Source organism: Primulina tabacum, chromosome 11 (assembly GCF_025594145.1).
Source record: "Primulina tabacum isolate GXHZ01 chromosome 11, ASM2559414v2, whole genome shotgun sequence".
In the NCBI taxonomy this organism is placed as follows: Eukaryota; Viridiplantae; Streptophyta; class Magnoliopsida; order Lamiales; family Gesneriaceae; genus Primulina; species Primulina tabacum.
The window spans coordinates 2,114,885-2,141,882 of NC_134560.1; the positions used below are offsets into that span (position 1 = coordinate 2,114,885).

At 35.9% G+C, this 26,998-nt stretch overlaps 5 protein-coding genes and 1 pseudogene across 6 annotated transcripts; 2 read left to right on the plus strand and 4 right to left on the minus strand.

The window, feature by feature from the left end:
- Positions 1-1,904: 1,904 nt before the first annotated feature.
- LOC142518985 (uncharacterized protein At4g26485-like) lies at positions 1,905-4,879 on the minus strand. Its single transcript, XM_075621858.1, has 3 exons — positions 4,455-4,879; positions 3,376-3,574; positions 1,905-3,017 (listed from the first exon to the last, which is right to left on the minus strand). Exons 1-3 carry the CDS (start codon positions 4,624-4,626, stop codon positions 2,324-2,326), a joined length of 1,065 nt encoding a protein of 354 aa, XP_075477973.1. The 5' UTR covers positions 4,627-4,879; the 3' UTR covers positions 1,905-2,323.
- A 1,888-nt stretch (positions 4,880-6,767) lies between these two features.
- Positions 6,768-9,282, plus strand: LOC142519017 (uncharacterized protein At1g08160-like). Its single transcript, XM_075621892.1, has one exon. It carries the CDS (start codon positions 7,370-7,372, stop codon positions 8,123-8,125), a length of 756 nt encoding a protein of 251 aa, XP_075478007.1. The 5' UTR covers positions 6,768-7,369; the 3' UTR covers positions 8,126-9,282.
- A 146-nt stretch (positions 9,283-9,428) lies between these two features.
- Positions 9,429-10,021, minus strand: LOC142519018 (histone H4). Its single transcript, XM_075621893.1, has one exon. The coding sequence runs from the start codon at positions 9,956-9,958 to the stop codon at positions 9,647-9,649; it is 312 nt and encodes a 103-aa protein (XP_075478008.1). The 5' UTR covers positions 9,959-10,021; the 3' UTR covers positions 9,429-9,646.
- A 1,465-nt stretch (positions 10,022-11,486) lies between these two features.
- Positions 11,487-14,204, plus strand: LOC142519168 (uncharacterized). Of its 2 annotated transcripts, XM_075622102.1 has the most exons (8): positions 11,487-11,575; positions 11,648-11,836; positions 12,295-12,386; positions 12,493-12,534; positions 12,638-12,725; positions 13,013-13,109; positions 13,543-13,643; positions 13,746-14,204. In XM_075622102.1, the coding sequence occupies exons 2-8, from the start codon at positions 11,706-11,708 to the stop codon at positions 13,867-13,869; spliced, it is 675 nt and encodes a 224-aa protein (XP_075478217.1). In that variant the 5' UTR covers positions 11,487-11,575; positions 11,648-11,705; the 3' UTR covers positions 13,870-14,204. The 2 variants fall into 2 exon arrangements, with proteins under 2 accessions (XP_075478217.1, XP_075478216.1); XM_075622101.1 differs by having other exon boundaries at positions 11,503-11,836.
- Positions 14,205-14,519: 315 nt separating this feature from the next.
- LOC142518720 (ABC transporter G family member 26-like) lies at positions 14,520-17,447 on the minus strand (annotated as a pseudogene).
- Positions 17,448-23,717: 6,270 nt separating this feature from the next.
- On the minus strand, positions 23,718-26,947 carry LOC142519893 (oligopeptide transporter 1-like). The gene is made up of 7 exons (XM_075622906.1): positions 26,777-26,947; positions 26,090-26,532; positions 25,888-25,985; positions 25,211-25,783; positions 24,849-25,113; positions 24,568-24,750; positions 23,718-24,493 (listed from the first exon to the last, which is right to left on the minus strand). Exons 1-7 carry the CDS (start codon positions 26,853-26,855, stop codon positions 23,873-23,875), a joined length of 2,262 nt encoding a protein of 753 aa, XP_075479021.1. The 5' UTR covers positions 26,856-26,947; the 3' UTR covers positions 23,718-23,872.
- Positions 26,948-26,998: the final 51 nt, after the last annotated feature.

Genomic DNA, 26,998 nt, shown 5'->3' on the forward strand with positions numbered 1-26,998 from the left:
CTGACAATAATGATTGTCAAGCATAAGGTAGCCCATACTACTGCACTCGAGTGAAGTGTTTTTTTCGAGGTAGTCTGGGTAGAAATCATTCGGGAACTTATATGAGAGCCCGGATTTCTGACAACGCGGGAAAAAGATATCTCGAGCACTCACCTGCCCGGCCTTTGACGAACTCTTCCTACAGATTTACCCTGATTTAGGCTGTCCTTATAATATCCCGGGTCATCCATGACCGGGCTCTAATGAGGTATCACCGCTCATCCCTTAAATAGTCGGGCCACTCGTTGTCCCGATCAGTCATTCTTGGACTCCAACAGAAAGATGATCAATCCTGGCTATAAAAGTATCGGGGGCTTTATGTCTCCCAGAGATGGGATGAGGTGCCGAGGCCTCATGTCTCCCGAGCTTGAGATAAGATGACGATGCCTCATGTCTCCCGGACTTAATGAATGATCGGGTTGCGGAACCCCGAGTCAGGATATGGGTCCATGGACTTTCCGAATAGCCGGAGCCTCATGTCTCTCGGGTTTAAAAATAATTTTGTCGTTTAGTATTCTCGAGTATTATGGATGATGTCATGATGACGTATACCTTGAATTTGAACGGTCCGAAACGTTTCGTATTCCAAGCATGCGATCAGTCTGACATACTTCGATTTTCGTGCACGCCCTTTCATTTACCTGCACAATTTCCAAGACGCCTCTTGATCCTCCGATTTACCTTTTAGATCAACGGCTAGGATCAATTCATTTTGCTTATATAAAACAACACCCCCTTCATTTGTCACTTTTACAAATTCGAAATTTCTCCCAAGTTTTTCATTCGCCTTCTCCGACGTGCGGTGCTCCTCCATTCCGGTTATTTCCGATCAAAAATTCTTCGCCCCCACAATCCTCGTAAGTTTTCCGGTTGTTTTCGGTTATGGGCACATGAAGCACAATCTTCTATGGAAGGTGGGCAGTGAGATCTTGAAGTTTAAACGTTTGTTTGGCTTAATCAATTTGTGGATAAGTCGGCCACATCTTTTGCAATTCAATAGTAGTTATTTAATTCATGGTAGTGTATGAATATTGAGCCACTTCATATTCCATTTTTTTTTTTAATAAATTAAATAAACGAATGCATGTGCTTTACTATTTTTTTTTTTTTTTGAGTGTGATTTATTTGATTAGATATATTCGGTTGTAAGTTTTGAAATGATTCTTGGAGAATTTTGAAGATTTGACGAATTAATATATTTTTGGTGATTTATCTAAGATATGATAAGAGATATTGGAAGATAAAAGATTTAGATATGATGAAGCTATTTGTTGTGATGAGATATAAACATACATGTTGATAGATTATAAGAATAATAATAAGTTGCTCGTATATTTGTGTATCTTACATATTTATATAATCAATTAATGATACTTGTTTAACCAAGGGTTGATTTATGAGGATAAATGTTGAATCCATAGTGTAGATGGACAGACTAACTCGCGAGACGAAATCTTCTTCTATATTTGATGTTCCAAACTGTGCTGCACTTTATTCAAACAAGTTTCGTTTGTAAAAATTATTAAAAAGTAAATTTACTAAACACCACACATAAAAAAAATAGAATAACTCAACCACAAAACATTTGATTAATCTATTTTATAATTAAAAAATCAATATATTATTTTAATCATTTATCGTGGTTAAAATACAACTTACTATCGATATTTTTTTAAAAAAAACAGATTAATTGAATGTTTTATCAATGATTAATTAGATTTTTTAATACATAATGTTTCTTGCGATTTAATTTTTAATAATTTTGACAAACGTAATTTGTTTGGACAAAATCTAACACGATTTGAAGGAGCATAGCAGACAAGAAATAGCTTCTTCATGGTATAGTAATAATAACATATATTAAATATCAGAATCCATTGATTAGAAAGCTGAGATTCGGGTGACAATAAAATTCTCAATGGATGTAGTTTAGGACAATGTCAAATTCATCCACCCTTGCAACAAAACCATTCAAGATATGTCAAACACTTGAACTTAACTCTTTAACTCTCCCTTGGGAGATTGGTCTGCATGCCTGCATATTTCTTCTCTTCCATATTATGGCAATTGACGTTCTGTATTGTAAGTAATTGCCAAAAACGAAAAAGAATTAAGCAAGTATAGAGCGCCGATCAACCAGAAAAGCATATTCGTTTCTGTTCGTCCACAGTTCTCCAGAACCGAGAATCAAAACGATTGTCGTAGATCATAATGGCATAATCTACATATATTTTACTGGACAAAAACAAAACGAGTTCCACAACTCCTTGCTCGAATACGCTGATCAGCATGTACTTGCTAGCATCTGTCTCAACAATTCGGATCTAACAATGCTCAGATTATGAAGTTCTTCCAAAATGCCAATATAACCACTCCAAGTGCCGCCTGGAACTGAGCAAATATACGTTCTAAAACCAGTCATCAGAGCTTCACAAACAGATTGATATAGAGCAGCACGGCTGGTTCCACCAAATGTTTCCTCAACATATTTAAGATAGCGACCAAATACCTCATGACACTCATTAGAGATTCTTATATTTGAAGTTTGTATGATACGCAGAGGGGCATGATCATATCTCAAAGGATGTAATCTCTCGAGCTGCGGTGGTTGATGCTGCTCCAAGATGGGAACTTCTTGAAACTCGGCAGGCATTTTGTGAATCAAATCCAACGTTCTTCCTTGTCTCAGAATTTTCTCAGCTGCGAGGTAGAGTTTGAATTTGAAGGTTCTACACTCACCAAGTCGAAACGGCATATCACATCTGGACCCCGCCCCTCTTTTGTTTTCATATCCAGGATAGTCCTTGATACTGAACACAGGGCTTTCCACAAGAAATAAAGCACACTCAGATGCAAGATCTTCAATCCCCCACTTGTTATATGGAGAAGTAACTTTGTGATTTAGATGAATTTCACCATCAACCATCAGCATTCTTCTTGCATTCCTAAAGAATCCATGGACAAGGCTCCTATGCATACTGTAAATATAGAAAAGTCTAGTTAAGGCAAAAGAACTGACGCAAAAAGAAGAATGTGGCTGTAATTTCGTGTGTTAGAAGTGAATAATAGCCTAATGCAACATGAAAAGTTGAAAACAAACCAAGAAGGCTACAATCTTAATTTCTAGTATTTATTTCGTAACTACTGAAAATATTCTTTTTGATGTCCTCTACAAGCCTTCCATATGCAATACATTATCATGATATCGTAGTTGCGCTTTCAATCTTATGAGATCACTCATGAATATTCATGAACACAAAGATGTTATATAAACAAATAGAGTAATCAACCAAGAAATAATGTTTTTGAATACTTTTTACAGGAAGAGAGACGTACTTGATAAGAGCAGGATCATCTTCCTTCCTATGAAAACCAGCATGAGGGAAATTATAAATAATTCTGTGAAATTTCCGGCATTGAAGATCAGTAAGCATCTTCATTCTGGTGGCATCCACTCCATGTAACAGGGATGCGCCCAAAATTTCCAACCGTCTCAGATTAGTTTTTGCATTCTTGTATTTCTGAATCAGTTGATCTAGTTCGATGTTTCAACAAGAAGAAACTTAACCAATTAAAACATAACACAAAGGACATGACAAACATGATACCCAAACAATCGTGCATGACAACGTCTAAATGTTGGCATAATCAATCATTTGCAATTTGTCTGGCGGAACAGCCGGTATCCAATGTCCAAACTAAGGGAAGAGATGGACACATAGATGTTCAGTTCTTAACCTTGTATTTAAATATGGAACCAACTAAAAAAAGTCATAAAATAGAGTAAATAACAGAAATACTCCTTTAGTAACTGATCAAACATACACGGCACAACTTTAACCGAGTAGAAAACATTAGTCCATGTTAAACTAGATCATGCAGAACAAAACTTGCTATTAACAAATGTATCATACGAAATTGCAACCGGTCTCAAAAGTAGATATCTCTCAAAATGTAGCTGTAACAGAGCAAAGAATGACCCAAATAAAATAAGGTGTATGCACTGCAATCAAACATTCTTAACCTAACAAAATATACATTACTGAAATATATACAAAGACGGGAGTAAATCCGAACACAATGATTACTTCAAATACAGCATTTGGATTTCCTTGTAAAAAAGGATTAAACTTCTGTTCTCCAAATCCCGAGACATCGATCATGGTCTTAAAGACAAAAATAAAAGAATCACGTAAAACACGACGATAACTCAACAACCAAAAAGAAGAAAGCATAGTTCAACAAGTGAGTAAAAAAAACTGGATAAGATAAAGTGAAGGCAACATCCCCCGGCCCCGTCTGTATGCATGAATGTGCCAAGATTCAGGGTTAAAACAAGGACAAAAATCACTATTGACCAAGGGGAAAATGATCCCATAAGAATAGCAACACCACAGACACAAAAAAGAAAATACCATAAGAATCGAGCGAAGTGGCGACAATATTAGTCGCAGAGCCAAAAGCCATAGCCAAACACAGTGAAAAAGAGAAGTCTCCTTCTCCCACCAATAGGATGGAATGACCTGAACAATAGTGCTGTATCCATCTTTCTTCTCTTCCCAACATCACACTTTCGATGGCTGCCATTAACGTGATTCTTTGAGGCGAAAAGGTTTAAACTTTACACAAACTGTTGCCTGTTTGCCTTTACCAAAGGCAAAAAAATTTGAAAACAGTGACTGGTGAGAGAATTGCTTTCATTCCCCTGTGATGTATAGTTTTGGCAATCGATGAGGCTGCTGATGTGAATGACGGGACAGACCGTAATTTTATTTTTAACGTAAATAAATAAATTAAAGTTAACTCCAATGAGAAAAATTAATAACAAAATATTTATCAATATTTTCAAATTTATCGCCATAAAAATGATTCATATTTGTAGTCTGTCATCTTTGGTGTCAAAATATAGAGTTGCTTAAAGCAAACTCGTAAATTAATTAATTAAGGTTGTATTTAGATGGTTTTGAAATATGCAAAAATTTGTGTGAGACGGTCTCACAGATCGTATTTTGTGAGACAGATCTCTTATTTGGGTCATCCATGAAAAAATATTACTTTTTATGCTAAGAGTATTGCTTTTTATTATAAATAATGATAGGGTTGACTCGTCTCACTGATAAAGATTCATGAGACCGTCTCACAAAAGACCTGCTTTTTGAAATATATCTAAAATATATATTGTTTCAAATATGAATTTAAATCAAATACTTCTATCTAAATCAAAATCTCTCATTCTTTCCACCGCAACCTAAATGAAATCACATAAACACACATTGAAAGTAGGAAGATATAGATGAGCCAAGAATAATATGATATACTTCTAATATTTGTTAGTAAATATAATTTGCTTTGCTCCACTCACTCGTAAACGTCTCTCCATGGCACACGGGACCAAACCGATATATAGTCCCAATGCAAGAATCCAACTCCAGCATTGCATTGGCAAACGGCATCCCGGCCAGGTCCAAACCCCACTGGTCTGTCTACGTCTATGCCCACGTGAAGAGGGTCTCTTGCCGTGACACATCTCTGATTTGCATCGAACATGAGGATCTGTGGATTGTGGTGGAATTCGGGGGGTTTGGTGTACATGTTGCTATAATCTCTTGCTCGGCCCGACATGTTGCTTTGTCCGGCCAGGATGAATATGCTTTTGTCTTCGTATGCAGATAGAAGAGACACACGCCGGAATATAATAAAAGCAGAAAGAAAATCGCGAGGAAACTTAGATTCTCACCCATTTGGCGATGAGAGGGAATGATTTTTAATAATCCGTAAACAGATTTGCAGTATAGATTGAGGGAGAAGATGGATATATTACAGGAGGGGGTTTACATTTCTCTTCATTTATATGAGATTAAAATCGTTACACTACAGAATTCATGGGATGGTATTTCCTTACTTTAACATATGTTAGGTGAAAAAAATTTATATTTCATCCAAAAATATATTTGATATGTAATCTTTGAAAGTGTAATCTTTCTCCACTTTCCACCCTTTCCCTAATAATTAAAGATAGACTCAGCAAAGTTTCAAAATGGATATCCTAGTTGCAGAACTATCTATAAAATAAGTGATGATTTGTTTCCACAACTCAATTTAATAATGAGTATGTCTCTTCTGAGATAGTTTCACGAATTTTTATTTGTGAGACGGGTCAACACTACCGATATTCATAATAATAAGTAATACTTTTAGCATAAAAAGTAATATTTTTTCATGGATGACCCAAATAAAATATCTGTCTCACAAAATACGACACGTGAAACCGTATTTTGCTTTTAATAATATCTTGAGAGTCCACTGCAAGTAAAAAAGAAAATATAAAGATTATCATTAAAACAGCCCAAGCAATACTTGCTATATCCGTGTGAAGTACGTCTCTTATTCAATTCTTAGAATTGCACCCTCCAAAAAGCTCACCTTTTGATTTTGTTTATAAAGACAAAAGAGCAAGGCACATGAATGTTATGAGAAAATTGGTAAGAAATTGTAGATTTGTTTATTCTTCTTTTTGATTTATCAATCAATTTCGTGAGTGCTCATTTCGCCCATACTTGAATTAACCTTTGTCCCAAAATCAACTTTAATTTCGAAATCAGAGATTTAAATGAATTATTAGCTAATTTATGAATAAACAATTTAAGCTCAAAATGAGGATTAATTCTGATCTGATGATAAATATATAATTATAAAACACGTGTGACAACATAACTGCATCCTTTCAATAAATAAATTAAACACTCAATACACACACAGAGAACCTTTTACCCAATCTTGCTCACAGCCTGAGTTTTGGGGTATTTCTTAACGGCTAAGCATAACAACCTATCACAAAAAGGTAATAGCACTAAGAGTAATGCATTATCTACAACACACCGTTGATTTGGATGACCATTTGATAGTCAAGATTTCTCCAAGAAAGTGCAAAGTTGCACAAATTGTGTGTCAGGGGATTCCCTTTTATGTTCTGTTGATCCACCGCACCATAAACTAGTTTACAACTAATAATAAATAACGATGGAACTGAAATATTTTTAATTGTGTAGTTAGTGCCCAAACACTTCTTTTTACCATAGGGCTAATGTAAAAGAAAACAATTCAAATCCATAAATCTATGGCGGATAAACTTTAGATCCCATATTCATCTCCTTTTGATGCCCAATTTAAAGAAGTATTTGGCCCCCACTAACAATTGAAAGCTTCTTTTTCCCCGCTTTACTAAAATCTCTCACCCACTTCCAGTTTCATTCAATAATAAACAATCATCTTTGTTTTCCCTTCTCATTTCTTCATGTATAAGATTTTCTTGATTTTATTCTCATAAAAAATGCATCCCCTCCCACCACCACCACCACCACCCAACACACCTGCTACCCTCAAGCAAACAAAGCCATCTCCTCTTTATCAAATTGTGTCATCTAACCAAGCCAAGAATCATCAGAATTTGTCACCAGAGGGTTTATCATGTGGTAGAAAGCTCAGAACAAGAAAGCAGCCGATTCTCCGGCAACCTCGAAGGACTAATCCGATAGTATGGTGTGGTGCAGTCCTATGTCTGCTATTTTGTGTACTTCTCATCTTCTTTGGTATTGCTACTTTAATCATTTTTGTCGCGATCAGACCAAGAAATCCAGTTTTTGACACTCCAGCGGCAAGTCTTAACACTATCTACTTCGATTCCCCAGAGATTCTAAATGGTGACATAGTGTTTCTTGCTAATTTTTCGAACCCAAATCGGAAATTAAATGTTAGATTTGAGTATCTGTATATTGAGCTCTGTTTTTCAGAGAATCCGATAGCAAGCCAAGTTCTTCAACCCTTCAGTCAGAATCCTGGAGAAGCACGCTTCTTATCGGTCCATTTGCTATCAAGCTTGGTGCATCTGCCGCTTAACCTGTCCATGGAACTTCAAAAGCAGGAGCTGAGGAACAGGGTCGTCTACCACATAAAAGGAACTTTCAGAGTTAGAGCTAAACTGGGTATGATTCATTATTCTTATTGGTTGCATGGGAACTGCCAATTAGAGATGACGAGCCCACCAAATGGTGTACTCTTAACCCACAGCTGCAGAACCAAGAGATGAGAGAAAGGAAGAATGTCCTCCACACACCTTCTGCTTTCTTGTGCATTTATGAGGCTTTGATCTAATCAGTAGTATGGATGTCCGCAAAGCAGCTCAAGTGTTCGACAAGTGAATTCTAATTGTGGAAAACGCGAAAAAAGTTTCAACTAACTGGAGGTTTCAAAAAAGTGTTCCTCGCTTACAGATCCCATGGACAAAACACACGTACCAGATCATAAAAAATCGGAGTATAGACTTTATTCCACCAAGAGATTATGCATTTATTGGCTATAGCAGTAAAACAGATAGTATAATCATTCAACCTTAGCTGATATATCATCAAAGAGGACAATTGAACGAAGAAGCCATTCTATACGTGTTACACAGCTGGATTGATTACATTACTTAAAAATTAAATCACTGTATTAGAAGAAGGGTGGCATTACCAAGGTGTTAAGATATACTGAAAAGACGTCACATAGAATTCAGCAGTATCGCCGGTGTGATTCAGGATGTAATCTTATCTATGGAATCTTGATACCTGCAAAGTTCAGGGCGTTGAAGCCAAATTTTCTATTGCACATATGTTATAGGGTATAGATTCATTAACTAATCATTTTATATATAAATATTTCATGGCCTTTAATGTTCGCCTCACTTTCTTGTGTATAAATATTATGTTGTCGTGTAGCCAGGTCTCCATAAAAGAATACGAAACTCAATCGCTAGGTATCCCAAAAAAAGCAAACCCGAGATTACTAAAAGCGAATGTCAGAAAATAAAATGTGTATTAAATCGCTCATGTAGCCACCACCAATAATGATTTACATGATGCATATAAACTAGCATCAAACTTTGAAATTATTTGACATTCACAAGTTAGATCCATCATTTTCACCAACCTTCAATTGCAATTTAGAATTTTCAACAACTTCAGCTTAAACAAATGGCCAGATTATTCTTCAGCATGAAGCTCACCAGATCAAGAAACCCACAACTCAGTCATAGTCTTGCTCCAACCCCACGAGGACCACACAATCAGGCAGCACTCATAATCTCATCTACACAACAGTGTTACAATCCCTGAACTAGCAGAACAGCCAAATTGTTACCAGAGGCTGAAACAGAAACCACCTCAAAGATCACATTTCTCTTTGTTTTGCCTGAGATTCTACCGGGTTTAGAATAAATTTTCAAGTGCTGAAAAAGGGTTATTTTTAGTTCAACTAAATAAAAATCAAATGCCAAAAGATCATTCATTCCAGAAAAAAGAAGCGAAAAATTATATGAATATATCAGATTAAAAAAGATTTTAAAGGCAAGATGAATCCCAACCAACTTGTCTACTCTAATTAAACTAACAATAGAAGGACCAAGGAAATGGTAAAATGTTTACGGAGCACTGTCGTCAAAAGAAGCAAAACTACGCAGAGAATGACGTTCAGACAGTAACATACAACCCCATCGACGAAATCCTAATGCAATGCCCGAATACATAATCTACAGAAATTTGAGAATCCCCAGCACCAAGCTTGCACTGGATTAACCTCCAAAGCCGTAAAGAGTGCGACCTTGCCTCTTGAGCGCGTAGACGACATCCATGGCCGTCACTGTCTTGCGGCGAGCGTGCTCGGTATACGTAACAGCATCGCGGATGACATTCTCGAGGAAGATCTTGAGCACACCACGAGTCTCCTCGTAAATCAGGCCGCTGATGCGCTTAACTCCACCACGACGAGCCAGGCGCCGAATCGCTGGCTTGGTTATGCCCTGGATATTGTCTCTCAGAACCTTGCGGTGGCGCTTTGCTCCACCTTTTCCCAAACCCTTGCCACCTTTTCCTCTCCCGGACATATCTTGGAATTAGGGTTTCTTTGTCAGAGAAAGATCAAGACCCAGGTATTATGTTACTGCGAGGACAGATAGTGGTTGTTATATAGAAATCAGCGATCCGAGTCATGTTGTTTTCGAGCCGTTGATAGACCGACTGATCGACGGTCATAACATGTCTGATGGTTTGGTGAAGGATCTGAGTTGGGCTACTTTTATTTTTAAAATGAATTTAAGAACAGCGCCATTTTAAATTCCTACCGTACCACAGAGTTCGGCGCCCAAATTTCCCTTGGCGGGCTAAACAATTAATGATTTAAAACAAGATTACTAAACGAGGCAGGATTTTATTTTCTAATGATTAAAAAATAAAACTAATTTCATTTTATACTTTTCGCACTAGTTGAAGCATAATTTATGTCCGACAGATGATAATTTATACAAAAATGTTACCGAGAGTTATCGACACATCATACCATAAAGATCCAGAGTAGTCAAATTCGTTACACCTAGTCTGAATATGAATTTTCAAGTAAATGTGCAATAGAGTGTATTTCTATTCAAACTAGCACAGGTGAATGCATCTCGAGTTATCGACACATCATACAATAAAGATCCAGAATAACCAAAAGCATCAATAAAAAGCTATAAAAAAAATTGGATAAGCCTAAATCAACATGGATCGAAATACCATGTAATGCACAAAATACTAAGTTGTCATTGACACCATGTCTACAATCGATTCTTGACAATGTAATAAGCAAGAGTTCATTAAATCATAGCCACACCGATCCAGGAATCCAATCAATGATGATCATACTTATTAAAAAAAACAGTAACTTGAAAGTTGATAAAAAAAATATATTGTTTTTATTTCATTGAAACTTCCCCAACATAAGATGTCATCAATGTGAGATTATTTGATTGACACAGCACATTATGAACTTATTTTAAATGTCAAGATTCAAGAACTATACATTGTCAGCTGTTGTTGAACTCCACAAAAAGAAAAAAAAATTCCAAACTCAAAACACATAAATAACATATCAAAATTTTCAGAATGGTTACTAACTTGTACCAAATGAGCGGTATAAATTTCAAACCAAGAAGACCACATATAAATGATTGCTGAGGAGAAATGGATTTCACCTTGCAAAACCGGACAATAAATAAGAAAATGTTTATACAATATATATATATTATATGTATATAAATTAAATATATAATATTGAGGATTCAGGAAAATGTTTAAAAATTAAAATTAATTTAAAAATTGTAAGATGACTTTCTAATTAAACTTAAGAAACAAGAAAATTCATCCAGACTTGAAATCAATTCATTATCAAAATAAAAACTTTTAGCCAATAAAAATTTCAAAATCCAAAATAAAAATACATATATTTGAAAATGATACATAGAGAAGTTGAGAAATACTTAAAATAATTCTTTATATTTAATGAATTTGAAATTTATAAATTGTGTTATCTATTTATTATTATTATTTTTCTAATAATTATTATTTAAGTATTATTATTGTTGTTTATTGTTCTTATTAATTTATGCATTATGCGAAAGGTTGATAACCGCTGACCAATAATTACGCTCTTCATGTTCCTTTTTGTGGTCAAAATCGAATCGAAGGTGCTAAGAATCCTAAATTCTGTCATCTGAGTGGAAATTTCAGCTGAGCGTTTCTCTTGTATGTTGGTACAGATTGATTGATTTGCAGAATTGCTTTGAATTTGGATACCCAGCGATCTAGGGTTTCGATATGACGACCGCCGCTAGACCTACGTGGGCACCCGCTAAAGGAGGAAACGAACAAGGGGGCACTAGAATTTTTGGCCCATCTCAAAAGTACTCTTCGAGGGATATCGCTGCTCACACTACCTTAAAGCCTAGGTTTGTTCTTCGCTCCCCCTCCCTCCCTGGGTCTCTCAATAGTGCAGTTTTACTTATCGTTCAATTTTCTTTAATGATTTTATGTTGTGCTGATGAAGAACATGGTTAATTTGGTTTTGTTTCTGCTTTATATCAATTGTGCGACTAAGTGGACGGTATCTTAAGCCTTGGTCCTTTATTATCTTATGCAAACTTGGCTTTTGGTTGTTTGTCTTCATTATCTGGATGAAGGGACGATGAATGACTCTGAAATCATTTAAAAGGATAATCGGATACATGTTAATTTTATCCTTTTCATTTCTTCAGTATCGCATATAAATGCAGCTTAATTAATCCGGTGGTAAGTTTAAGCCTCCACTAACATTAGAGGGAGAGTTGAATTCTCCGTCCTTTTATGTCATTTTCTGTGCCTGAGCTGTTTGGAACCTTAATGTTTTTATCTCACTGCCTGGAAACAGAAAGGAAGGACAAGACACTCAAGATGAGCTGCAAAGAAGGGATCTCCGAGATGAATTGGAGGAGCGGGAGAGCAGACATTTCTCATCCAAGGGTTAGTTTAATTAAGCTTTATGTGTGTGCAACTATATTTGAAAATTCTTGTCCTACCATCTCCGTCTATTCATTTATGTTATCACACTTCATGTATAATGTTGCAGAAGACAGAGAACGTCGAAAGGGAGGCCAGCTACTTCTTGAAGGTAAATGATACCCTGTAGCTTGATTTGGAGTTTCAAACAATGTACTGAAATAATTTATTTTTATTCATCGTTTAATGACATGATGAGGTACCACTATTTGCAGGGTCCAAGAGAGACATTGAAGATCGCATCGTTCCACGAAGTGTAGATGCTGATGATGCTGATGTGGAATTTCAGTCTGATGATGAAAGGTTCGTGACTCTGACCATTCTTACTAATTCGATGATTCTTCTTACATGCATCGGTAATGTTTTGGATAAATAAACTGCCAAACATTTGGTTTTATTGAGAACTATTTATGGTTTTCCTTTTCCAATCTATTTGTTTATTTATATTCTCCTTTTGGGTCCTTTTTTAAATTCTTTTTTGCGACCTTCTAACTATCTTTTTTCGCTTATAATTTTGTTGTTAAATGTCTCAAATTACTCTGAATTTATTATTTTTATGATCACTGATGATAACTATTTTCTGTTGCTAGTGAGGATGACGACGATGACGACGGGGATGATGAAGAAGCACTTTTGGCTGAGCTTGAACGGTTGAGGAAAGAAAAAGCAGAGCAGAAAGAACGAGAAGTGAGTTTTATGCCAGTCATATTGTATCATATTTTTACTTTGTAGTCGGTGCTGTTTCAAATAATTGTTGATGGTGTGTCACAGTTATGGAATATATATTAATGTTTAAGCTAAAACATTTTTCTCCCATGCAGTGGGTGCTTAAATGCTCAATACTCTAGACATTCTACCATTTACTCATCGCTTCACGGAGCACCACAAACTTTGAGCTCCACATCTTTTAGTGCAAATTACTCTGTTTGCATGATGAATTTTTTGGTGATAGATTCCCCTCTTTTTGCATGATCGGTGTGTTTGTATTTAGATACAAGGTTAAGTGCTTACTTGCCTTGATATATCTGTTTGACTCTTATATTTGAATCTGGTGGTACTGCTTACTGTCTTAACTCCTCATAGTACATGTATGATTAATGAGGTGTTCAATTTTTGGCAGGAACGATTACAGCTAGAGGAGGAACTGAAAGCTAAAGAAGAGCAGTTGTTGCGTGGAAATCCATTGCTAAATAATGCGACTTCCTTTAGTGTGAAGAGAAGGTATCATGAACTGCCTATTGGAATTTGTTTATTCTTTCCTGTTACAATGATGTTGTGTTTGATAATATCACAATAAGTCCTCCCAACTCTCTATTTTTTCAGGTGGGATGATGATGTGGTTTTCAAAAACCAAGCTCGTGGTGAGTCAAAACCAGCTAAGCGCTTCATCAATGACACCATCCGGAATGACTTCCACCGAAAGTTTCTTCAGAGGTACATGAAATAACATTGCATGGTAGATTTTTGGTTCAAGTACCCAGTGATATGAGCCTCATGTAGAAAACAGAACATGCTCTTCTGACTGAGGTAAACACCGAAGTGTTGTTGCCGTTGGTTGACTCTTTTGATTTCCAAATGTTGCTGATTGATAGTTTCTTGAAAAAAGTTTTCAGATTGTAATCTACATATGTGTGTATTGCTAGCTGGTTGTTTTGCCTAGCGCTATGAATGACAATACACATTGGTGCTGAAAATTTGCAAGTGATTGCAGATCCCAAACTTTGTTAACCTTCGAGTGTTATGAACAAGAATGATTCTGCATAAAATCTCGTTTTATTTTCCTACACATGATTTACACAATCAAGCTATCGCTGAAGGGCTATCAATAATCGAGACAAAATTAATAATCGATGCAATTTAGTACGGGGGCAGAATAAGTATTTTAAAGAATTACGCATGAAATGTGAAAAAAAATAATAATAATTCGGGGGACAACTCAACTCGTCCGTCCATGTCCACAAAATGAATAACCGGATAGGCAGAAGAAAATGAAACCCAAAAAACAAGGAGCAATTGGTTCTTTTAGTTTTTTAAAAAAATGAAAATTATTCCAACAAGAATTAACATTTTCGAAATTTTCAGTCGGTTCTCTTTTTTTCACCCTTCATATGTGGCACGCATCAACTTTAGTTCGCAAGCAAATGTAAGCAAAGAACCTGTAAGCTAGTGCCATCCCCAACAAAATCCAAATTTCTTGTAATCCGCCATCCAAATTGACCGTGTCAAATGACGGTGAACTCTGCAATCTTCGGCAACCGCCCCTGCTTTCACAGTCATACAACTGATCACCCGAATACTGCACCTTTAGCAGCAGCCTGAAGCCGTAGTACATGAAAGACAGTTACTTGAGCCATCGCATGAATTTCGGTATGTGCTGCATAACATGAAAGAATTAAATGCGAGACCTAGGTCATATGTGGGTAATCAATCGGTTGTGCTGTGCGGGGCATTGTTATCTGTTGCAACCCAATCTCGGCCATTCATCAACAAATATGCATATGACATAATTTTCGTGGCAGATTTTTGAATTTCAAGCCACCCGAGATATGCACGAGTTTTGAACATTTGCTCTTTCAAATTTTACTACCTGAACATAATAGCCACCTGTGAGAAGAAACAACATTAATACAAGGGAAGCAACCATCCCTGCCCTTTTGATGCTCATTACTGCAGCTCCAAATAGTTCTCCTGCCCCCTATTCGCATTATACATCAAAATTTAGCATAGGAAAGGTTGAATTTTTAACAAATAATTGCTGGATGAAGAATTGTTTGTTTTTTGACTTACTTGACTGGTTACAGCTATCAGTAGTATTGCAGATAAGGTGAAGAAGAAGCATTCTACTGTTCTCTTGAATCCAGCCATGAAATACAAAATGGACATAAAGCAAGTTGGATACAAAATGTGCGCTAACATGTCACATAACGTGCTGCAGGCATAGTAAACACTCAATCTGTACATGTCTGCCTTTCTTTCTTTCACCAAATATATCTTCTCAAATGGGAAGACATAAACTGCCCCGAATATTGATGAAGATGTCCAGAAAATACAGATATAGAATAGCAAACCAATCTGCAGTTAGATGTAAAAATATGGACTTTTTTAAAGATAAAGGGTGAATTTAATTGAATACAGAGGATGAAGAATTCAGGCGTTACCTGATCTCTGAGTTGAGCCTCTGTTGCAGTATTGGATTTCCACCAAAGAAGGCCTAAAAGAAAAGCCACTCCAAATGCCTGAAGTAGCCGAAGATGATCAAAATAATCTCTCCATCTCTCTTTAAATGTTCTCTTGAATATTATCTTGAATTGTTCACACCAAGTCAAGGTCCAGTCTTTCTTCACTTGAATAGCTAACTGAAGACGCTCTGGTGCCTTTGGTATCCGATGTATCTCTTCCATATCTTTTGGCTCCAATAAAACTTTGTACTTGAGTTGCAGATACTGTCATAAGACAACAGTTACTAGAAAAAAGTTGAACATAAAGGGAAAAGCTCTGAAAAATGTCCAGAAACAGAGGCGAGTTCATTGCTCACTCTTATAACAAGTTTTTCGTATTCTTGACTCCCTTGAGACGCAAACAGTTCATTTGGAACCTTGATGTCATTCACTTGTCCTGTTGCTAAATCCAGCAAGAATTCTGCAGGGTTCATTGCTATCTCTGGAGTAAATATTAATGATGAAAAATACTGCATCGAATCTCTGCCCTTTCCATAGTAGATCGGATACCCTTCTGATATCAGCAAAACCTTGTCGAACATGTGAAACATCCGGCTTCAAGGTTGATGGATAGTTATAATAACTGTTCTTCCTGCCTATTGGCTCGAAAGATGAAGTAAAACTTTATGTTAGTGATTTTGTGGGTTCATTATTTCATCATAGGGATTATTACAAAAACAGTTGAAGATGGACGTTCTGTAGAGCACATTGTGTACCTTTACTAGACCTTGAAGTATTTTGGAGTAATTTAGTAGCTGAAGTTGAATCAAGACCTGAAGTTGGTTCGTCAAGCAACAATAATGAAGGATCTACCAGTATTTCATGCCCGATACTAGTTCGTTTCCTTTCTCCACCAGATATCCCTTTAACAAAACCACCACCAATTTTTGTACCTAGACATCTATAAACCGTTGCAATTAATAGTAATAATTTTCAGTGCGTCTCAAGAAAGATCATGATGTAATAAGAAATTGAAACAAACCTTTCAAGGCCTAATTGCTTTATAATCATTGCTACCCTTTGGTACTTCTGACGTTGACTCATTGTGCTAGGAAGCCTCAAGAAAGCTGCAACAGTCAATGTTTCTTTCACTGTCAATTGTGGGAAAAGTACATCATCTTGTGTCACAAAACCAATCCTGCAAAAACGAGAAATTCATGGCTGAACAGAATAAGAATCTTTTATTATATTCTTGCTAATTCTTTCAGATAGAAATCAGTTCAAAACACAGCTGATTTTTCGATTTACCTCCTCTTTAGACCTGGATCATACAAGATATCATTGTAAGTAACAGTTCCTTTAATATTTTCACGCAGTTTGCCGCCTAATATCTTTAACAAAGTAGTTTTTCCACTTCCGGAAGGCCCCATCAGGGCTAGGATTTCCCCAGGGCCAACGCTTCCAGTTATTCCTTTCAATATATTCTTGTATCTATCTTGTTCAATTTTCAAACGGAAGCTTAACTTGGACACGACAGCCTTGACTGGATTAACAGAAGAAGGATTTTGAATTTTTACCTTAAACTGAACACCTGAGAACTGCATAAAGAAAAAGCTATTAAATGATTTATAATATCCAATCAGTTTTCAGAAAGAAGAAAAAAAGAGAACTTGAGATTAAGAATTGCCTTGAGAAAAATCGGGAGGGTCCTGTCTAGTCTCGTGCTCGATATTTCTTCACCCATATCGATTTCTGAACTTTTGTTTCTAAGACAAGTTTGAGTCGTGAAAGCTAAGTTCTCCGTGGAATTCATGGTTGGAGGGGCAAGTGACCAATCTTCAATTTCGTTTTGTATCTGAGTTTCCATTTCTTCTAGCAGTATTCATTCATAAAATAGCTAAAATTGAGCTTGCAACATAAATGTTTTTATACAGAAAATCAAACTATAACAGACCAAAATCTTTCCTATATCGTGACAAATAATGAAAACTGTTGAGCAGCAAGCTTTCTATGGCCAACCTCAGAGTTAGATGACTTGTTTTTTAGTTACCATAAACACATATTTGGCAATAATTTGACTTCATTACATGGAAAGAATTACTAGTAAAAAGTTGGAATGAACAATACTGTTGTTACAAAAAATGTTTTGCAGAACTTAAACCTAGAGATAATATCCACATAGAAAAAATATTAAACCTTTATTTCATAGATTTAAAATTAGCGACAAATAACAAATAACTCATCCATAATGAAAACCCATTTCTTTAAACGAACGAAGAGCAAATCAACTGCTGATGAAATCCATGGCGCTGCTTTCATTAATGGAGTTGTCAAAAATGCTTTTTCTTTTCTTGCGTTGATCGTCCTTTTCTTGACGTTCAAAGTGTTTCTATGCATGACTTGCTACCAGGGTAGGGGTTTGTTACCACTATGTACCGTGCAACGCTCTTCCAATCGTCCGTCCGATATTTCTCCAAACCATGCAGAAATAACCTGCGAAATAAGAACAAGAAACCATGTTAATCTAACATTCTAACATCTATTATTCTATTATATTATATATATATTATATACCACTTCACTTGTGAATTTACTTTGACGCCCTTATTCATTATGACTTTATGTCATTTAATACCATTTATCATGTCGATTGGAAAATGTAGGCCTTATGAATACCTTTCATATCAGTTAGAAGTCCAGGAGGAGGTAGGCCATGATATCTGCAGTAAATGTGCAACGTACATTTGGTCATTAAATGTTTGTGTCGGTTTTTTATTTTTCCCGTTACTCACAATAACATGTTTAAATGTTTTGTTTTCTTGTGACAGAAACACAGAAAATCTATCGCCATTGAAGCTGCAAAAGGGCTGCGTTTTCTGCATGAAGAGTGTCGAGGTTCTCTTCTCATTCATCGGGATGTGAGGCCAAGTAATATATTGCTCAACCAGGATTTTTTTCCCTTGGTAAATCTTTGTGGCTCTTGCCTTCTTTTACGAGTTTTCATGCTTGCACTTGGTAGAATAGTGGAACCACGTTGCTCAATAGTTGAACCATTCGAAGAAGTCTCTAATGAAAGATAAATACGAGGTTTTCTTGTGACAGAAACACAGAAAATCTATCGGCATTGAAGCTGCAAAAAGGCTGCGTTTTCTGCATGAAGAGTGTCGAGGTTCTCTTCTCATTCATCGGGATGTGAGGCCAATTAATATATTGCTCAACCAGGATTTTGTTCCCTTGGTAAATCTTTGTGGCTCTTGTCTTCTTTTACGAGTTTTCATGCCTGCACTTGGTAGAATAGTAGAACCACGTTGCTCAGTAGTTGAACCATTCGAAGAAGTCTCTAATGAAAGATAAATACGAGTTCAATATCTTTTAATATCTTCTTTGGATGTTCTCTTAAGGCACCTCTTGATTCATGGAATGGGATGATAAGGATCTATAATATAGAGATAACAAATTGATAGATCATTGATATGAATTACATATTTTCTAATGTTATGTTGGTGGACATTGCTCAATAGGTGCCTTTCAAGAATGACTTGTTTTCCCGTAGGATTACATTTTTTTATCTCGGTATATAGTTTATTTGTGAGCCAGGGTCATTGATCACGCTTTGTAATGCGCGGTCGGCGTACCTCTGCAATTTCCGCATATGTTGCAAGGTATGTGTTTAATAATTTTTTTTCATCTATGGGTGTCTGGTCTTATCAGTGAGTTTATGATTGCAACAGCTGTGCTGTTGTTGGGTCTGGTGATGCACATGGCGATCCAGCCGTCTCTATCTCTGTTGGTGAGTTAACTTGTTTATTTTTACCCTTACCATCTTTTTTAGAGTTCATTTATTCCGGTTATGCTTTTGTGAGAAGTATTCTAATTATTAGTTGGATCGAAAAAGAATTTTTTTTTTGGATTAAACAGTAAGTTTGTTATAAAAAATTGAAAATAATAATTCTTTTTTTTTCGCAAAAAATTACATTGTGGATCGGTTGAGATTTCAAAAAAAAATTGGTGCTTTTTTTGGATTAAACAGTCAGTTTGTTATAAAAAATTGAAAATACGAATTCTATTTTTTTGCAAAAATTTACATTGTGGATCGGTTGAGCTTTCAAAAAAATTTGGTGCTTTTAAAGAAAAGTATAATTAATGTAATATATATGATTAGCTATATACTAATAATATAAATTGTGTCTTAATTTTTAATCAATTAAATATTAGACGTAGTACTTTGAACACTAAACTTTTGCGGGACAAAAATGTCTACAATCAAATTGTTGATATTAACATTAACTTGCTAACTACCTCTAATTGTACCGATTCAGAAATGGTGAAATATAAATTTTCTTTTAAAATTTTTAAAGTTATTAGGGAACAAACTATTACTTTTGAAAATTATATATACATACTCAGATACTTGCATAAGACTTACATTCATAACAACTAAATTTAAAATTATATATTTCTTATTCGAAACATATGTCTATCTTACAATTTCCTCCATAGTATATTAAATTTGAAGAATCGGTTCTACTTAGTCTAATTTTATATATGTAAAGGAAAAAATTTAAATAAATATTAAAATAAAACAACCCACAAATTAAAAAATCTTTTTATCAATACATTTTAGTTACATTATTAATATTTTAGTTTCACAATGTATCACGGGAGCGAGAGAAAATGTGAATGTCTTCGATCACATAAATTGTGGTTATAAGCTATACGCCACATTCAAAATAAAAAAAAAATTGTATTGGTTAAATTTTTTTAGATCATATTTATGTTCCATATCATAAGAGAAAATTTTGAATGCTCATATTATTTAACTTATGAATGAGATAAGTTGGCAATTGCACGTATATGAAACCTTTGAAAAATAATATGTTTAATTTTAAAGTTAACGGATGTTGTCATATAAATGCTTATAATAATATAATATATTATTTTTTAAGTAAAATAAAATAATAAATTACGTGCATATTTTTTTTAACTTATTTATATCATCATCATCGTAGTTATGTTTTAATTCAATATAAGCATAATATTATGATTATCTGCATACTTCAAAGCTCGTGCCGACTTAGATCAAGGTTTAAACTTAGCAGTGACGTGATGATTATTTCTCATCATGTGTCGTTTAAAGAAAAAATATGGGGTGAAAATATACTAAACTTAAATATTAGAAATACAAACAATTTAGTTATAAATTACATGGACCAACAGTTTTGTCCACAACATTAATAGTTCCATGTTATCATGTAAGAAGAAATAATGGTGTAGCTAGCTTTTAATTGAATATTTATGGTGTCAGGTGTTGCTTCCGATGCCTTGTTGCGGGTGGCTTGCTTACCTGTTTGTGAGTAATTTGTTGTGCAGGCTTTTCTTTAAAGATAATTTATCTTTTCTGGTATCCATTTCTAATGTCTATCTATTCGTTTCATTTCTCTTGTTTTATTTCAGTCACAGAGTTGCAATTAAATTATGTTAATACACTATCTGCAATTCCAACATGTCAATTTTGTGGGGCATTCAGATTTCCACATGAACCCTCTACATTCTGCTGTGACCGTGGCAAAATTTGTCTTGTGTCACCTATTGCACCTGTGGATTTGGTTAATCTTTTCGTCGATCCTTCTTCTCCGATGGCTGTATCATTCCATCGTAAAATACGCGTGTATAATAGTATATTTTCATTTACATCATTCGATATACGGATTGACAAAAGTCTAGCATCTCTTAATCATGGGGTGTACACCTTCCGTGGTGCTGGACAAGTGTTTCATGCATTGCCTCCACTTGTGCCTCAAGAGGGAAGACCTAAGTATTTTCAGCTTTATTTCTGGGATAATGACAATGAGTTACATAATAGAATGTCTGCAGTAAATGAGGATGCTGTTGATGAGGCCACTATGATATTATTGATGCATATTATGAAACATAATCCTCATGCAGAGCTCCTTCGAAGAATAAATGAATGTGCTTCTATCCGAGATATCCGACTGCACATAAGCAAGAACGTTCCTGTTGATCAAAGGTGTTATAATTGTCCTTCAGCTGATCAGGTTGCGGCGATTTGGGTTGAGGGCAATGATAACACTAATATCCCTTACGATAGAGATATAGTTGTGCGGTCGAATGATGGTGAGACCCATCAAATCAGACCCTATTTTGGTTGTTACGATCCACTACAGTATCCTCTTTTTTTCCCTTATGGTGATTGTGGCTGGCAACAACATATTCTAAAATTTTCATCTTCATTTGATCAAATTGTTGCACGCGAAAGTCATGGTAAGGTTTAGTTTTATGTAATTATGTTTTTCCCAAAATGAGTGTGTCATGTACATCATTTTAATGTATGTTTGTTATTATTTTTCATTTTTTGCAGTCGTTCGTGGGAAAAATAATAGGATGGTATCATGTCGGGAATATTATTGTTATAGGCTTCAAATTCGAGAAAATTCATCTTCACTATTGTTGTATGGTGGCCGGTTATTGCAACAGTTTGTTGTCGACATGTATATTAAGCTGGAAACTACTGGACTTGATTACTATAGGCGGAATCAAGCAGAAATTAGATCAGAACTATATCAAGGCATTGCTGATAGTGTGGTAAATGGAGAAACACGTGGTCAGGAGGTTGGTCATCGTGTGGTACTTCCTTCTTCTTTTATTGGGGGCCCAAGGGATATGCGTAAGCGGTATCTTGATGCAATGGCGTTAGTAAGGTATTTCGGAAAACAATGAAAGGACAAAATTATCTTGGATTACAAGTTATAATTTATATTTTAATAATTTTTAAATTTAACTTTCTTATAGATAAGATTTCAATGAATTAATGGTTTTTCTTTTCTAGATATGATATTTATGATAATAATTTTTAAGATATGTTATTATTAATTTAAAAAGAGATTGTTTCTAATAAAATTCTTGATTTTCATATATTGTGAATTTCTTTGAAGATGAATTCCAGAAGATGAGATAATTTAAATAAAAGAAGCAAGTTAAGGAAAGAGAGAGGTCGTTCCTTTTGGTGCTTAAATTATATAGCTCTCAAAACCGTTTTGTTTTTCACTCTTCATTTGAAAGTTTTCGTGGCTGCATATCGTGTGCAATCTGCACGTCGTGGATTTCAGAGAAAAACATTCTATAAGGACGTTGCTGTTTTGAAGAGTAATGTTTCTTGAGTTGCCGTGATTGTTGGAGACATCTGCAGACAACATATGTGAAGGAGTTGACTGAATATTTATTTTTGTTGCTACAATTTTTGGCATCACGTTTTTGCTTTCTTAATTGTGTTTTAGTGTTGTTGGTTGTTTTAGAAAGCATTTTATTTTCTCAACGTGTTGAAAAAATTGATTTTTGATTAAAATCACTAGTGTTGGTTTTCGTGTAAACTCGTTGGTTTTCTAGTGATTAATTTTGCCCTGAGCCACCGCACAAATATTTATAAATACTTGTGCAAGATTTAGTCTGGTCAATCTATTTACTTAAAGTTAATTTGTGTTACAAAGTTATATATTCTGTTGCATGTTCTCTGAAATGTCGTAACATTTTACACAACACTTAATTCTGATAAACACAAATTGTTGATTATATATGATTTTACTAGTTCACATACGATTATACTGAATGTTACTGTCAAACAAAATAGTTATCAAACTTACAATCTATATCTGTATTATTGATGATATATAGATCGATGCATAAGTAATTTATGTGTGGTTGGTTTTTCCTTTTCGCTGAGAACTTGTAGCCCCACATAACACTCGAACAAGAAAGCTTTAATAAGAAATATCGCACTCATAGTCTAATTTGGGAAAATTACATAATCTTGTCCAAACACGTATTTTAATTTTTTTTTAATTATAAAACACTAAAATCATTTTTAAAATATATATATCTAACACGACCAGACACACATAATAAGCTTTTCAAACTCATACGAAGATTTTCTAAATATATTTATAGGTAAAGTTTTTAATCTCTTTACAATTGGATTTTATATTGTGCAAAAATATAATATTTAATAATTGTTTTAATTTATTAAATTATTTTATTATTATATTTACATGTGAAGATTTTCGCAAATTCTTTTTTTTTTTAATGATGTACGCAAATGAAACCTTCACTTTATTTTTATTACACACCTATTTTGGAATTGAAATTTACTTTTACCAAATAAATAATTAAAGTTCTAATCTTGCTCCCACGATACAAATACTAAATTTTAAAATGAAAAAAAAAAGGCAACTGTACAAAGCGAATATCGATCAGTATCCTCGGATGCATGGAAGTGGGTTAATGAACAGGACAGCCTTCAGCGACGACTCCAGGAGCAGTGGGGCAGGTAGCCAACGGACAATGATCATCGGCGTCCAAACCCCACCATTCTGGACCATTAACTCCATACGATTGCAGCGAAAAGAAAAGCAGCACCCCCATGAATGCGATCCCAGCATTCAGTGCTGCAGCCAAAATGTAGGCATGCCTCGCCCACCATTTCTTGTGCACCCTGAAGATATATATGTTGAAGAAGATTCCAGCAATACCCCACATAATGTAGTTCACCGATCTCGCAGGTGGCATACTCATTGTAGCTCCCAAGATGAGGGGTGCGTTGATTAATCTGATCCACTTCTTTTCGGGGTATTTCCGTGTCAACATGTAAACTGGCACAGGTGCTAGTGCACCGGCGACGAACCACCAGTTCATCGCTCCATAAACTCCGTGGCTAGTGAACATTCGGAGTGGTCCAATGACTCCCCATATGATCGAAGCGTTGTAGAATACGTCGTCACCAGGGCAAGTCCATGGGCTACCATCTGGAAGTAAAGAAGGCTCGCAAATATGCTCGATCGACGTGAGGAGCCACCAAGATGTGGAAAAGCACACGCATGATGCAACTACGGTTCCTGCCAACTGCCATTTGGAAAAAGAGGTCAGAGCTGTTTTTGTGACAGTCGAATCACTTGATTAGTTTTTTGTTGTGTTACCTGAACGACGAACATGGATTTTGGAGGAATTTTCATGTAATGGCCTAACTTGAAATCGCTTAAGAACCCAAGCGCTTGTGTCATGCTAATGTAGCCGTAAGTCTTGAATGCTACATTTGCCAGAGGTCTTCCAGGGTAGACATAACCGATAACCATCTCAGTTATAATGTTTAGTCCTATTTGCTGCACAACAATGGAATCATGAGATAATTGCTACAAAGAGTTTGTGGGGAAGTGGTAAGAGAACGCATATTCAAGAATCGCGCACCATGTTGATATACCTGATTTGTCGTGGCTTGTATAATTCCGACTGGCAAAGTGAAGAAGAAAGCCATTACACAGGCCATTATCAGCCCCCACCATGGGAGTTGGAGCTGCTTGTCAAAACCTTCACAAGCATACAGACTAAGACCAAATACTGCAGCCAAAATGGCATAGAACCACCAGTTCGGTACTTGGCCGTAGTTCTTCCTCATTAACCTCGTGTGCACATCCATTTTCCCGTGCAGGTTGTCCTTCGCCTTTGACCACAGCGACCAAATTGTTCTGAATGCGTATCATAACAGAAAATTTGTCTTAATGTAAACGCAAGTGACATATTCAGAATTCATGATTTCAAAACAGAAATTAAATATTTTCTCACTTTCCATGGAAGAGTCCAACATGTGATACGGTAGCAGCCAAACTTGCAAAGCCAAGACCATAAGTGAAGGCAAAGAAAACACTAAGATACAGTTTGCTGTAACCTTCATAGCCAGGTATATCAAGATCAAAAGTCTTAGGATTGAGCACACGAGAGATGTTATAAGGCTGACCGGTGTGATCAAATGTGTGGGAAGAAAATATTGGGAATTTTTGGGCGTCATAAGCATTAAGCCAATAGGTCAATGGGGTCATGACATACATAACCAGGAAAAATCCGACAAGGGTGTTGATAATAGCGAATCCAGGAGCTGAGATGGGATTGCCTAAGAAGCTCACAATTGCAGACCAGTCCAAGGAGAATGAACCGATTCCCATACCATGCAAACCAGAGCCAAGTTGTTGAGGGAGTATGGAATCCTTCCAAATCAAACACACAACAGAGACGGCAGATATTGAAGGGAAGAAATAGGCTGGGATTAAGTAGTACGCAAAGCTTGCCACAAAGACCGCAATAAAGTATTGTTGCTTTGAAAGTTGTCCCTTCGGTCTTTTTTCTTTTTCATGCAGTGCTCTAAAAAAGTGGAAAAGAACAGATCAGATCCTTCTCCGTTAGAGTTTTTTCTCTGTTGAATAAAAATAATGAGATAAATGTGTATGTGTGCATATGTATACCACCTGAATAAAGACACAGCAATCAGGTTTTCGGGCCACCACATGAAAGGGGAGTCCACCAAAAGTTTCCTAAACAATCCAGCCCAGCCATATCCAAGCATCTGATACAAATCCGAAACAAGGAAACCAAAAACAAGCATCAGTTCAAAGTAACATAGAACGACCTCTTTATGCTACAGGTATAGAGAAACGCAACAATAGTTACCTGCGTAGTTTGGACCAACATCCAGGCAGCAAACGGATTGAGCTGACGGTGGTAAAAGGCCTTGACAATGGTAATGATGCCAACAGCATAAACACCAGATGAACCGCAACTCGCAAATATAGTGATCAAGACATGCTCTTTAAGATTGAAAGGCCCTGGATTCAAAGAAAATGACCAGTTTGTCAGCGGCACATGAAAAGTCCTTGTAGGCAGCACTCTTGCCATGAACTTTCCGAGCGGGAGAGTGACAATCTGTGCAGTTACGGCAGAAATGTAGAGGTTGTTCTGTCTATAACCAAAGAACTGGTTGACAAAGGCCAGCATTACGCATGAGATTAGGCCAAGAAACCATGTCCTGAACGTCAGGACAGGCATTGTGGGATCATCTGTTGCTGGTACAGTCAGCTTCACTTGTTCAATTGGGCAGTAATCTTCATCTTCATCTGCATGATTTGTACAACATTTCTAGATTAGCTCATCAAAGAGTGAACACTAGCATGAACCCTTATATTTCATGTCACGTCTTCGTGTGTTTATGGGGCGAGCAGGCATCACCCTGCAACTAACAAAACTTAGGTCTTCCAGTATATATATATATATATAGATTTCATCGGTTTTCATCATAAAATAATGCTAATATGCAAGTAGAACAACATATAATGGACAATGAAATGGCATCCGTAGTACCAGTAACTTCAAGATTTGTGTGATGCTTCTTGGGTGATTCGTCGCCTTGAGGGAGTGTGCCACCGTCGACGTTAGCCATTTCTTGCTTGATTTTCAACTATTTAGAGAAGCAAACAGCCAATGTGAATCCCTCAAGTATGTCAATGATCCCACAACCTTGTTATATAGTGTAAAGAGAGGTTCTTATTGTGTTGATTCTCCACCTCCTTCATTTTCCTAATC

What these genes read in the sequence shown, in the direction of transcription:
- LOC142518985 (XM_075621858.1), bottom strand. Translation starts at nt 4,626, where the DNA reads ATGGCAGCCATCGAAAGTGTGATGTTGGGAAGAGAAGAAAGATGGATA. An exon ending in CACTTCGCTCGATTCTTATG is followed by an intron (nt 3,575 to 4,454) that starts GTATTTTCTTTT and finishes ACATCGAACTAG; the next exon opens with ATCAACTGATTCAGAAATAC. An exon ending in GATGATCCTGCTCTTATCAA is followed by an intron (nt 3,018 to 3,375) that starts GTACGTCTCTCT and finishes CTATATTTACAG; the next exon opens with TATGCATAGGAGCCTTGTCC.
- LOC142519017 (XM_075621892.1), top strand. Translation starts at nt 7,370, where the DNA reads ATGCATCCCCTCCCACCACCACCACCACCACCCAACACACCTGCTACC.
- LOC142519018 (XM_075621893.1), bottom strand. Translation starts at nt 9,958, where the DNA reads ATGTCCGGGAGAGGAAAAGGTGGCAAGGGTTTGGGAAAAGGTGGAGCA.
- LOC142519168 (XM_075622102.1), top strand. Translation starts at nt 11,706, where the DNA reads ATGACGACCGCCGCTAGACCTACGTGGGCACCCGCTAAAGGAGGAAAC. An exon ending in TTTCAGTCTGATGATGAAAG is followed by an intron (nt 12,726 to 13,012) that starts GTTCGTGACTCT and finishes TTCTGTTGCTAG; the next exon opens with TGAGGATGACGACGATGACG. An exon ending in CAGAGCAGAAAGAACGAGAA is followed by an intron (nt 13,110 to 13,542) that starts GTGAGTTTTATG and finishes AATTTTTGGCAG; the next exon opens with GAACGATTACAGCTAGAGGA.
- LOC142519893 (XM_075622906.1), bottom strand. Translation starts at nt 26,855, where the DNA reads ATGGCTAACGTCGACGGTGGCACACTCCCTCAAGGCGACGAATCACCC. An exon ending in ATTGCTGTGTCTTTATTCAG is followed by an intron (nt 25,784 to 25,887) that starts GTGGTATACATA and finishes CCACTTTTTTAG; the next exon opens with AGCACTGCATGAAAAAGAAA. An exon ending in AATCCATGTTCGTCGTTCAG is followed by an intron (nt 24,494 to 24,567) that starts GTAACACAACAA and finishes TCCAAATGGCAG; the next exon opens with TTGGCAGGAACCGTAGTTGC.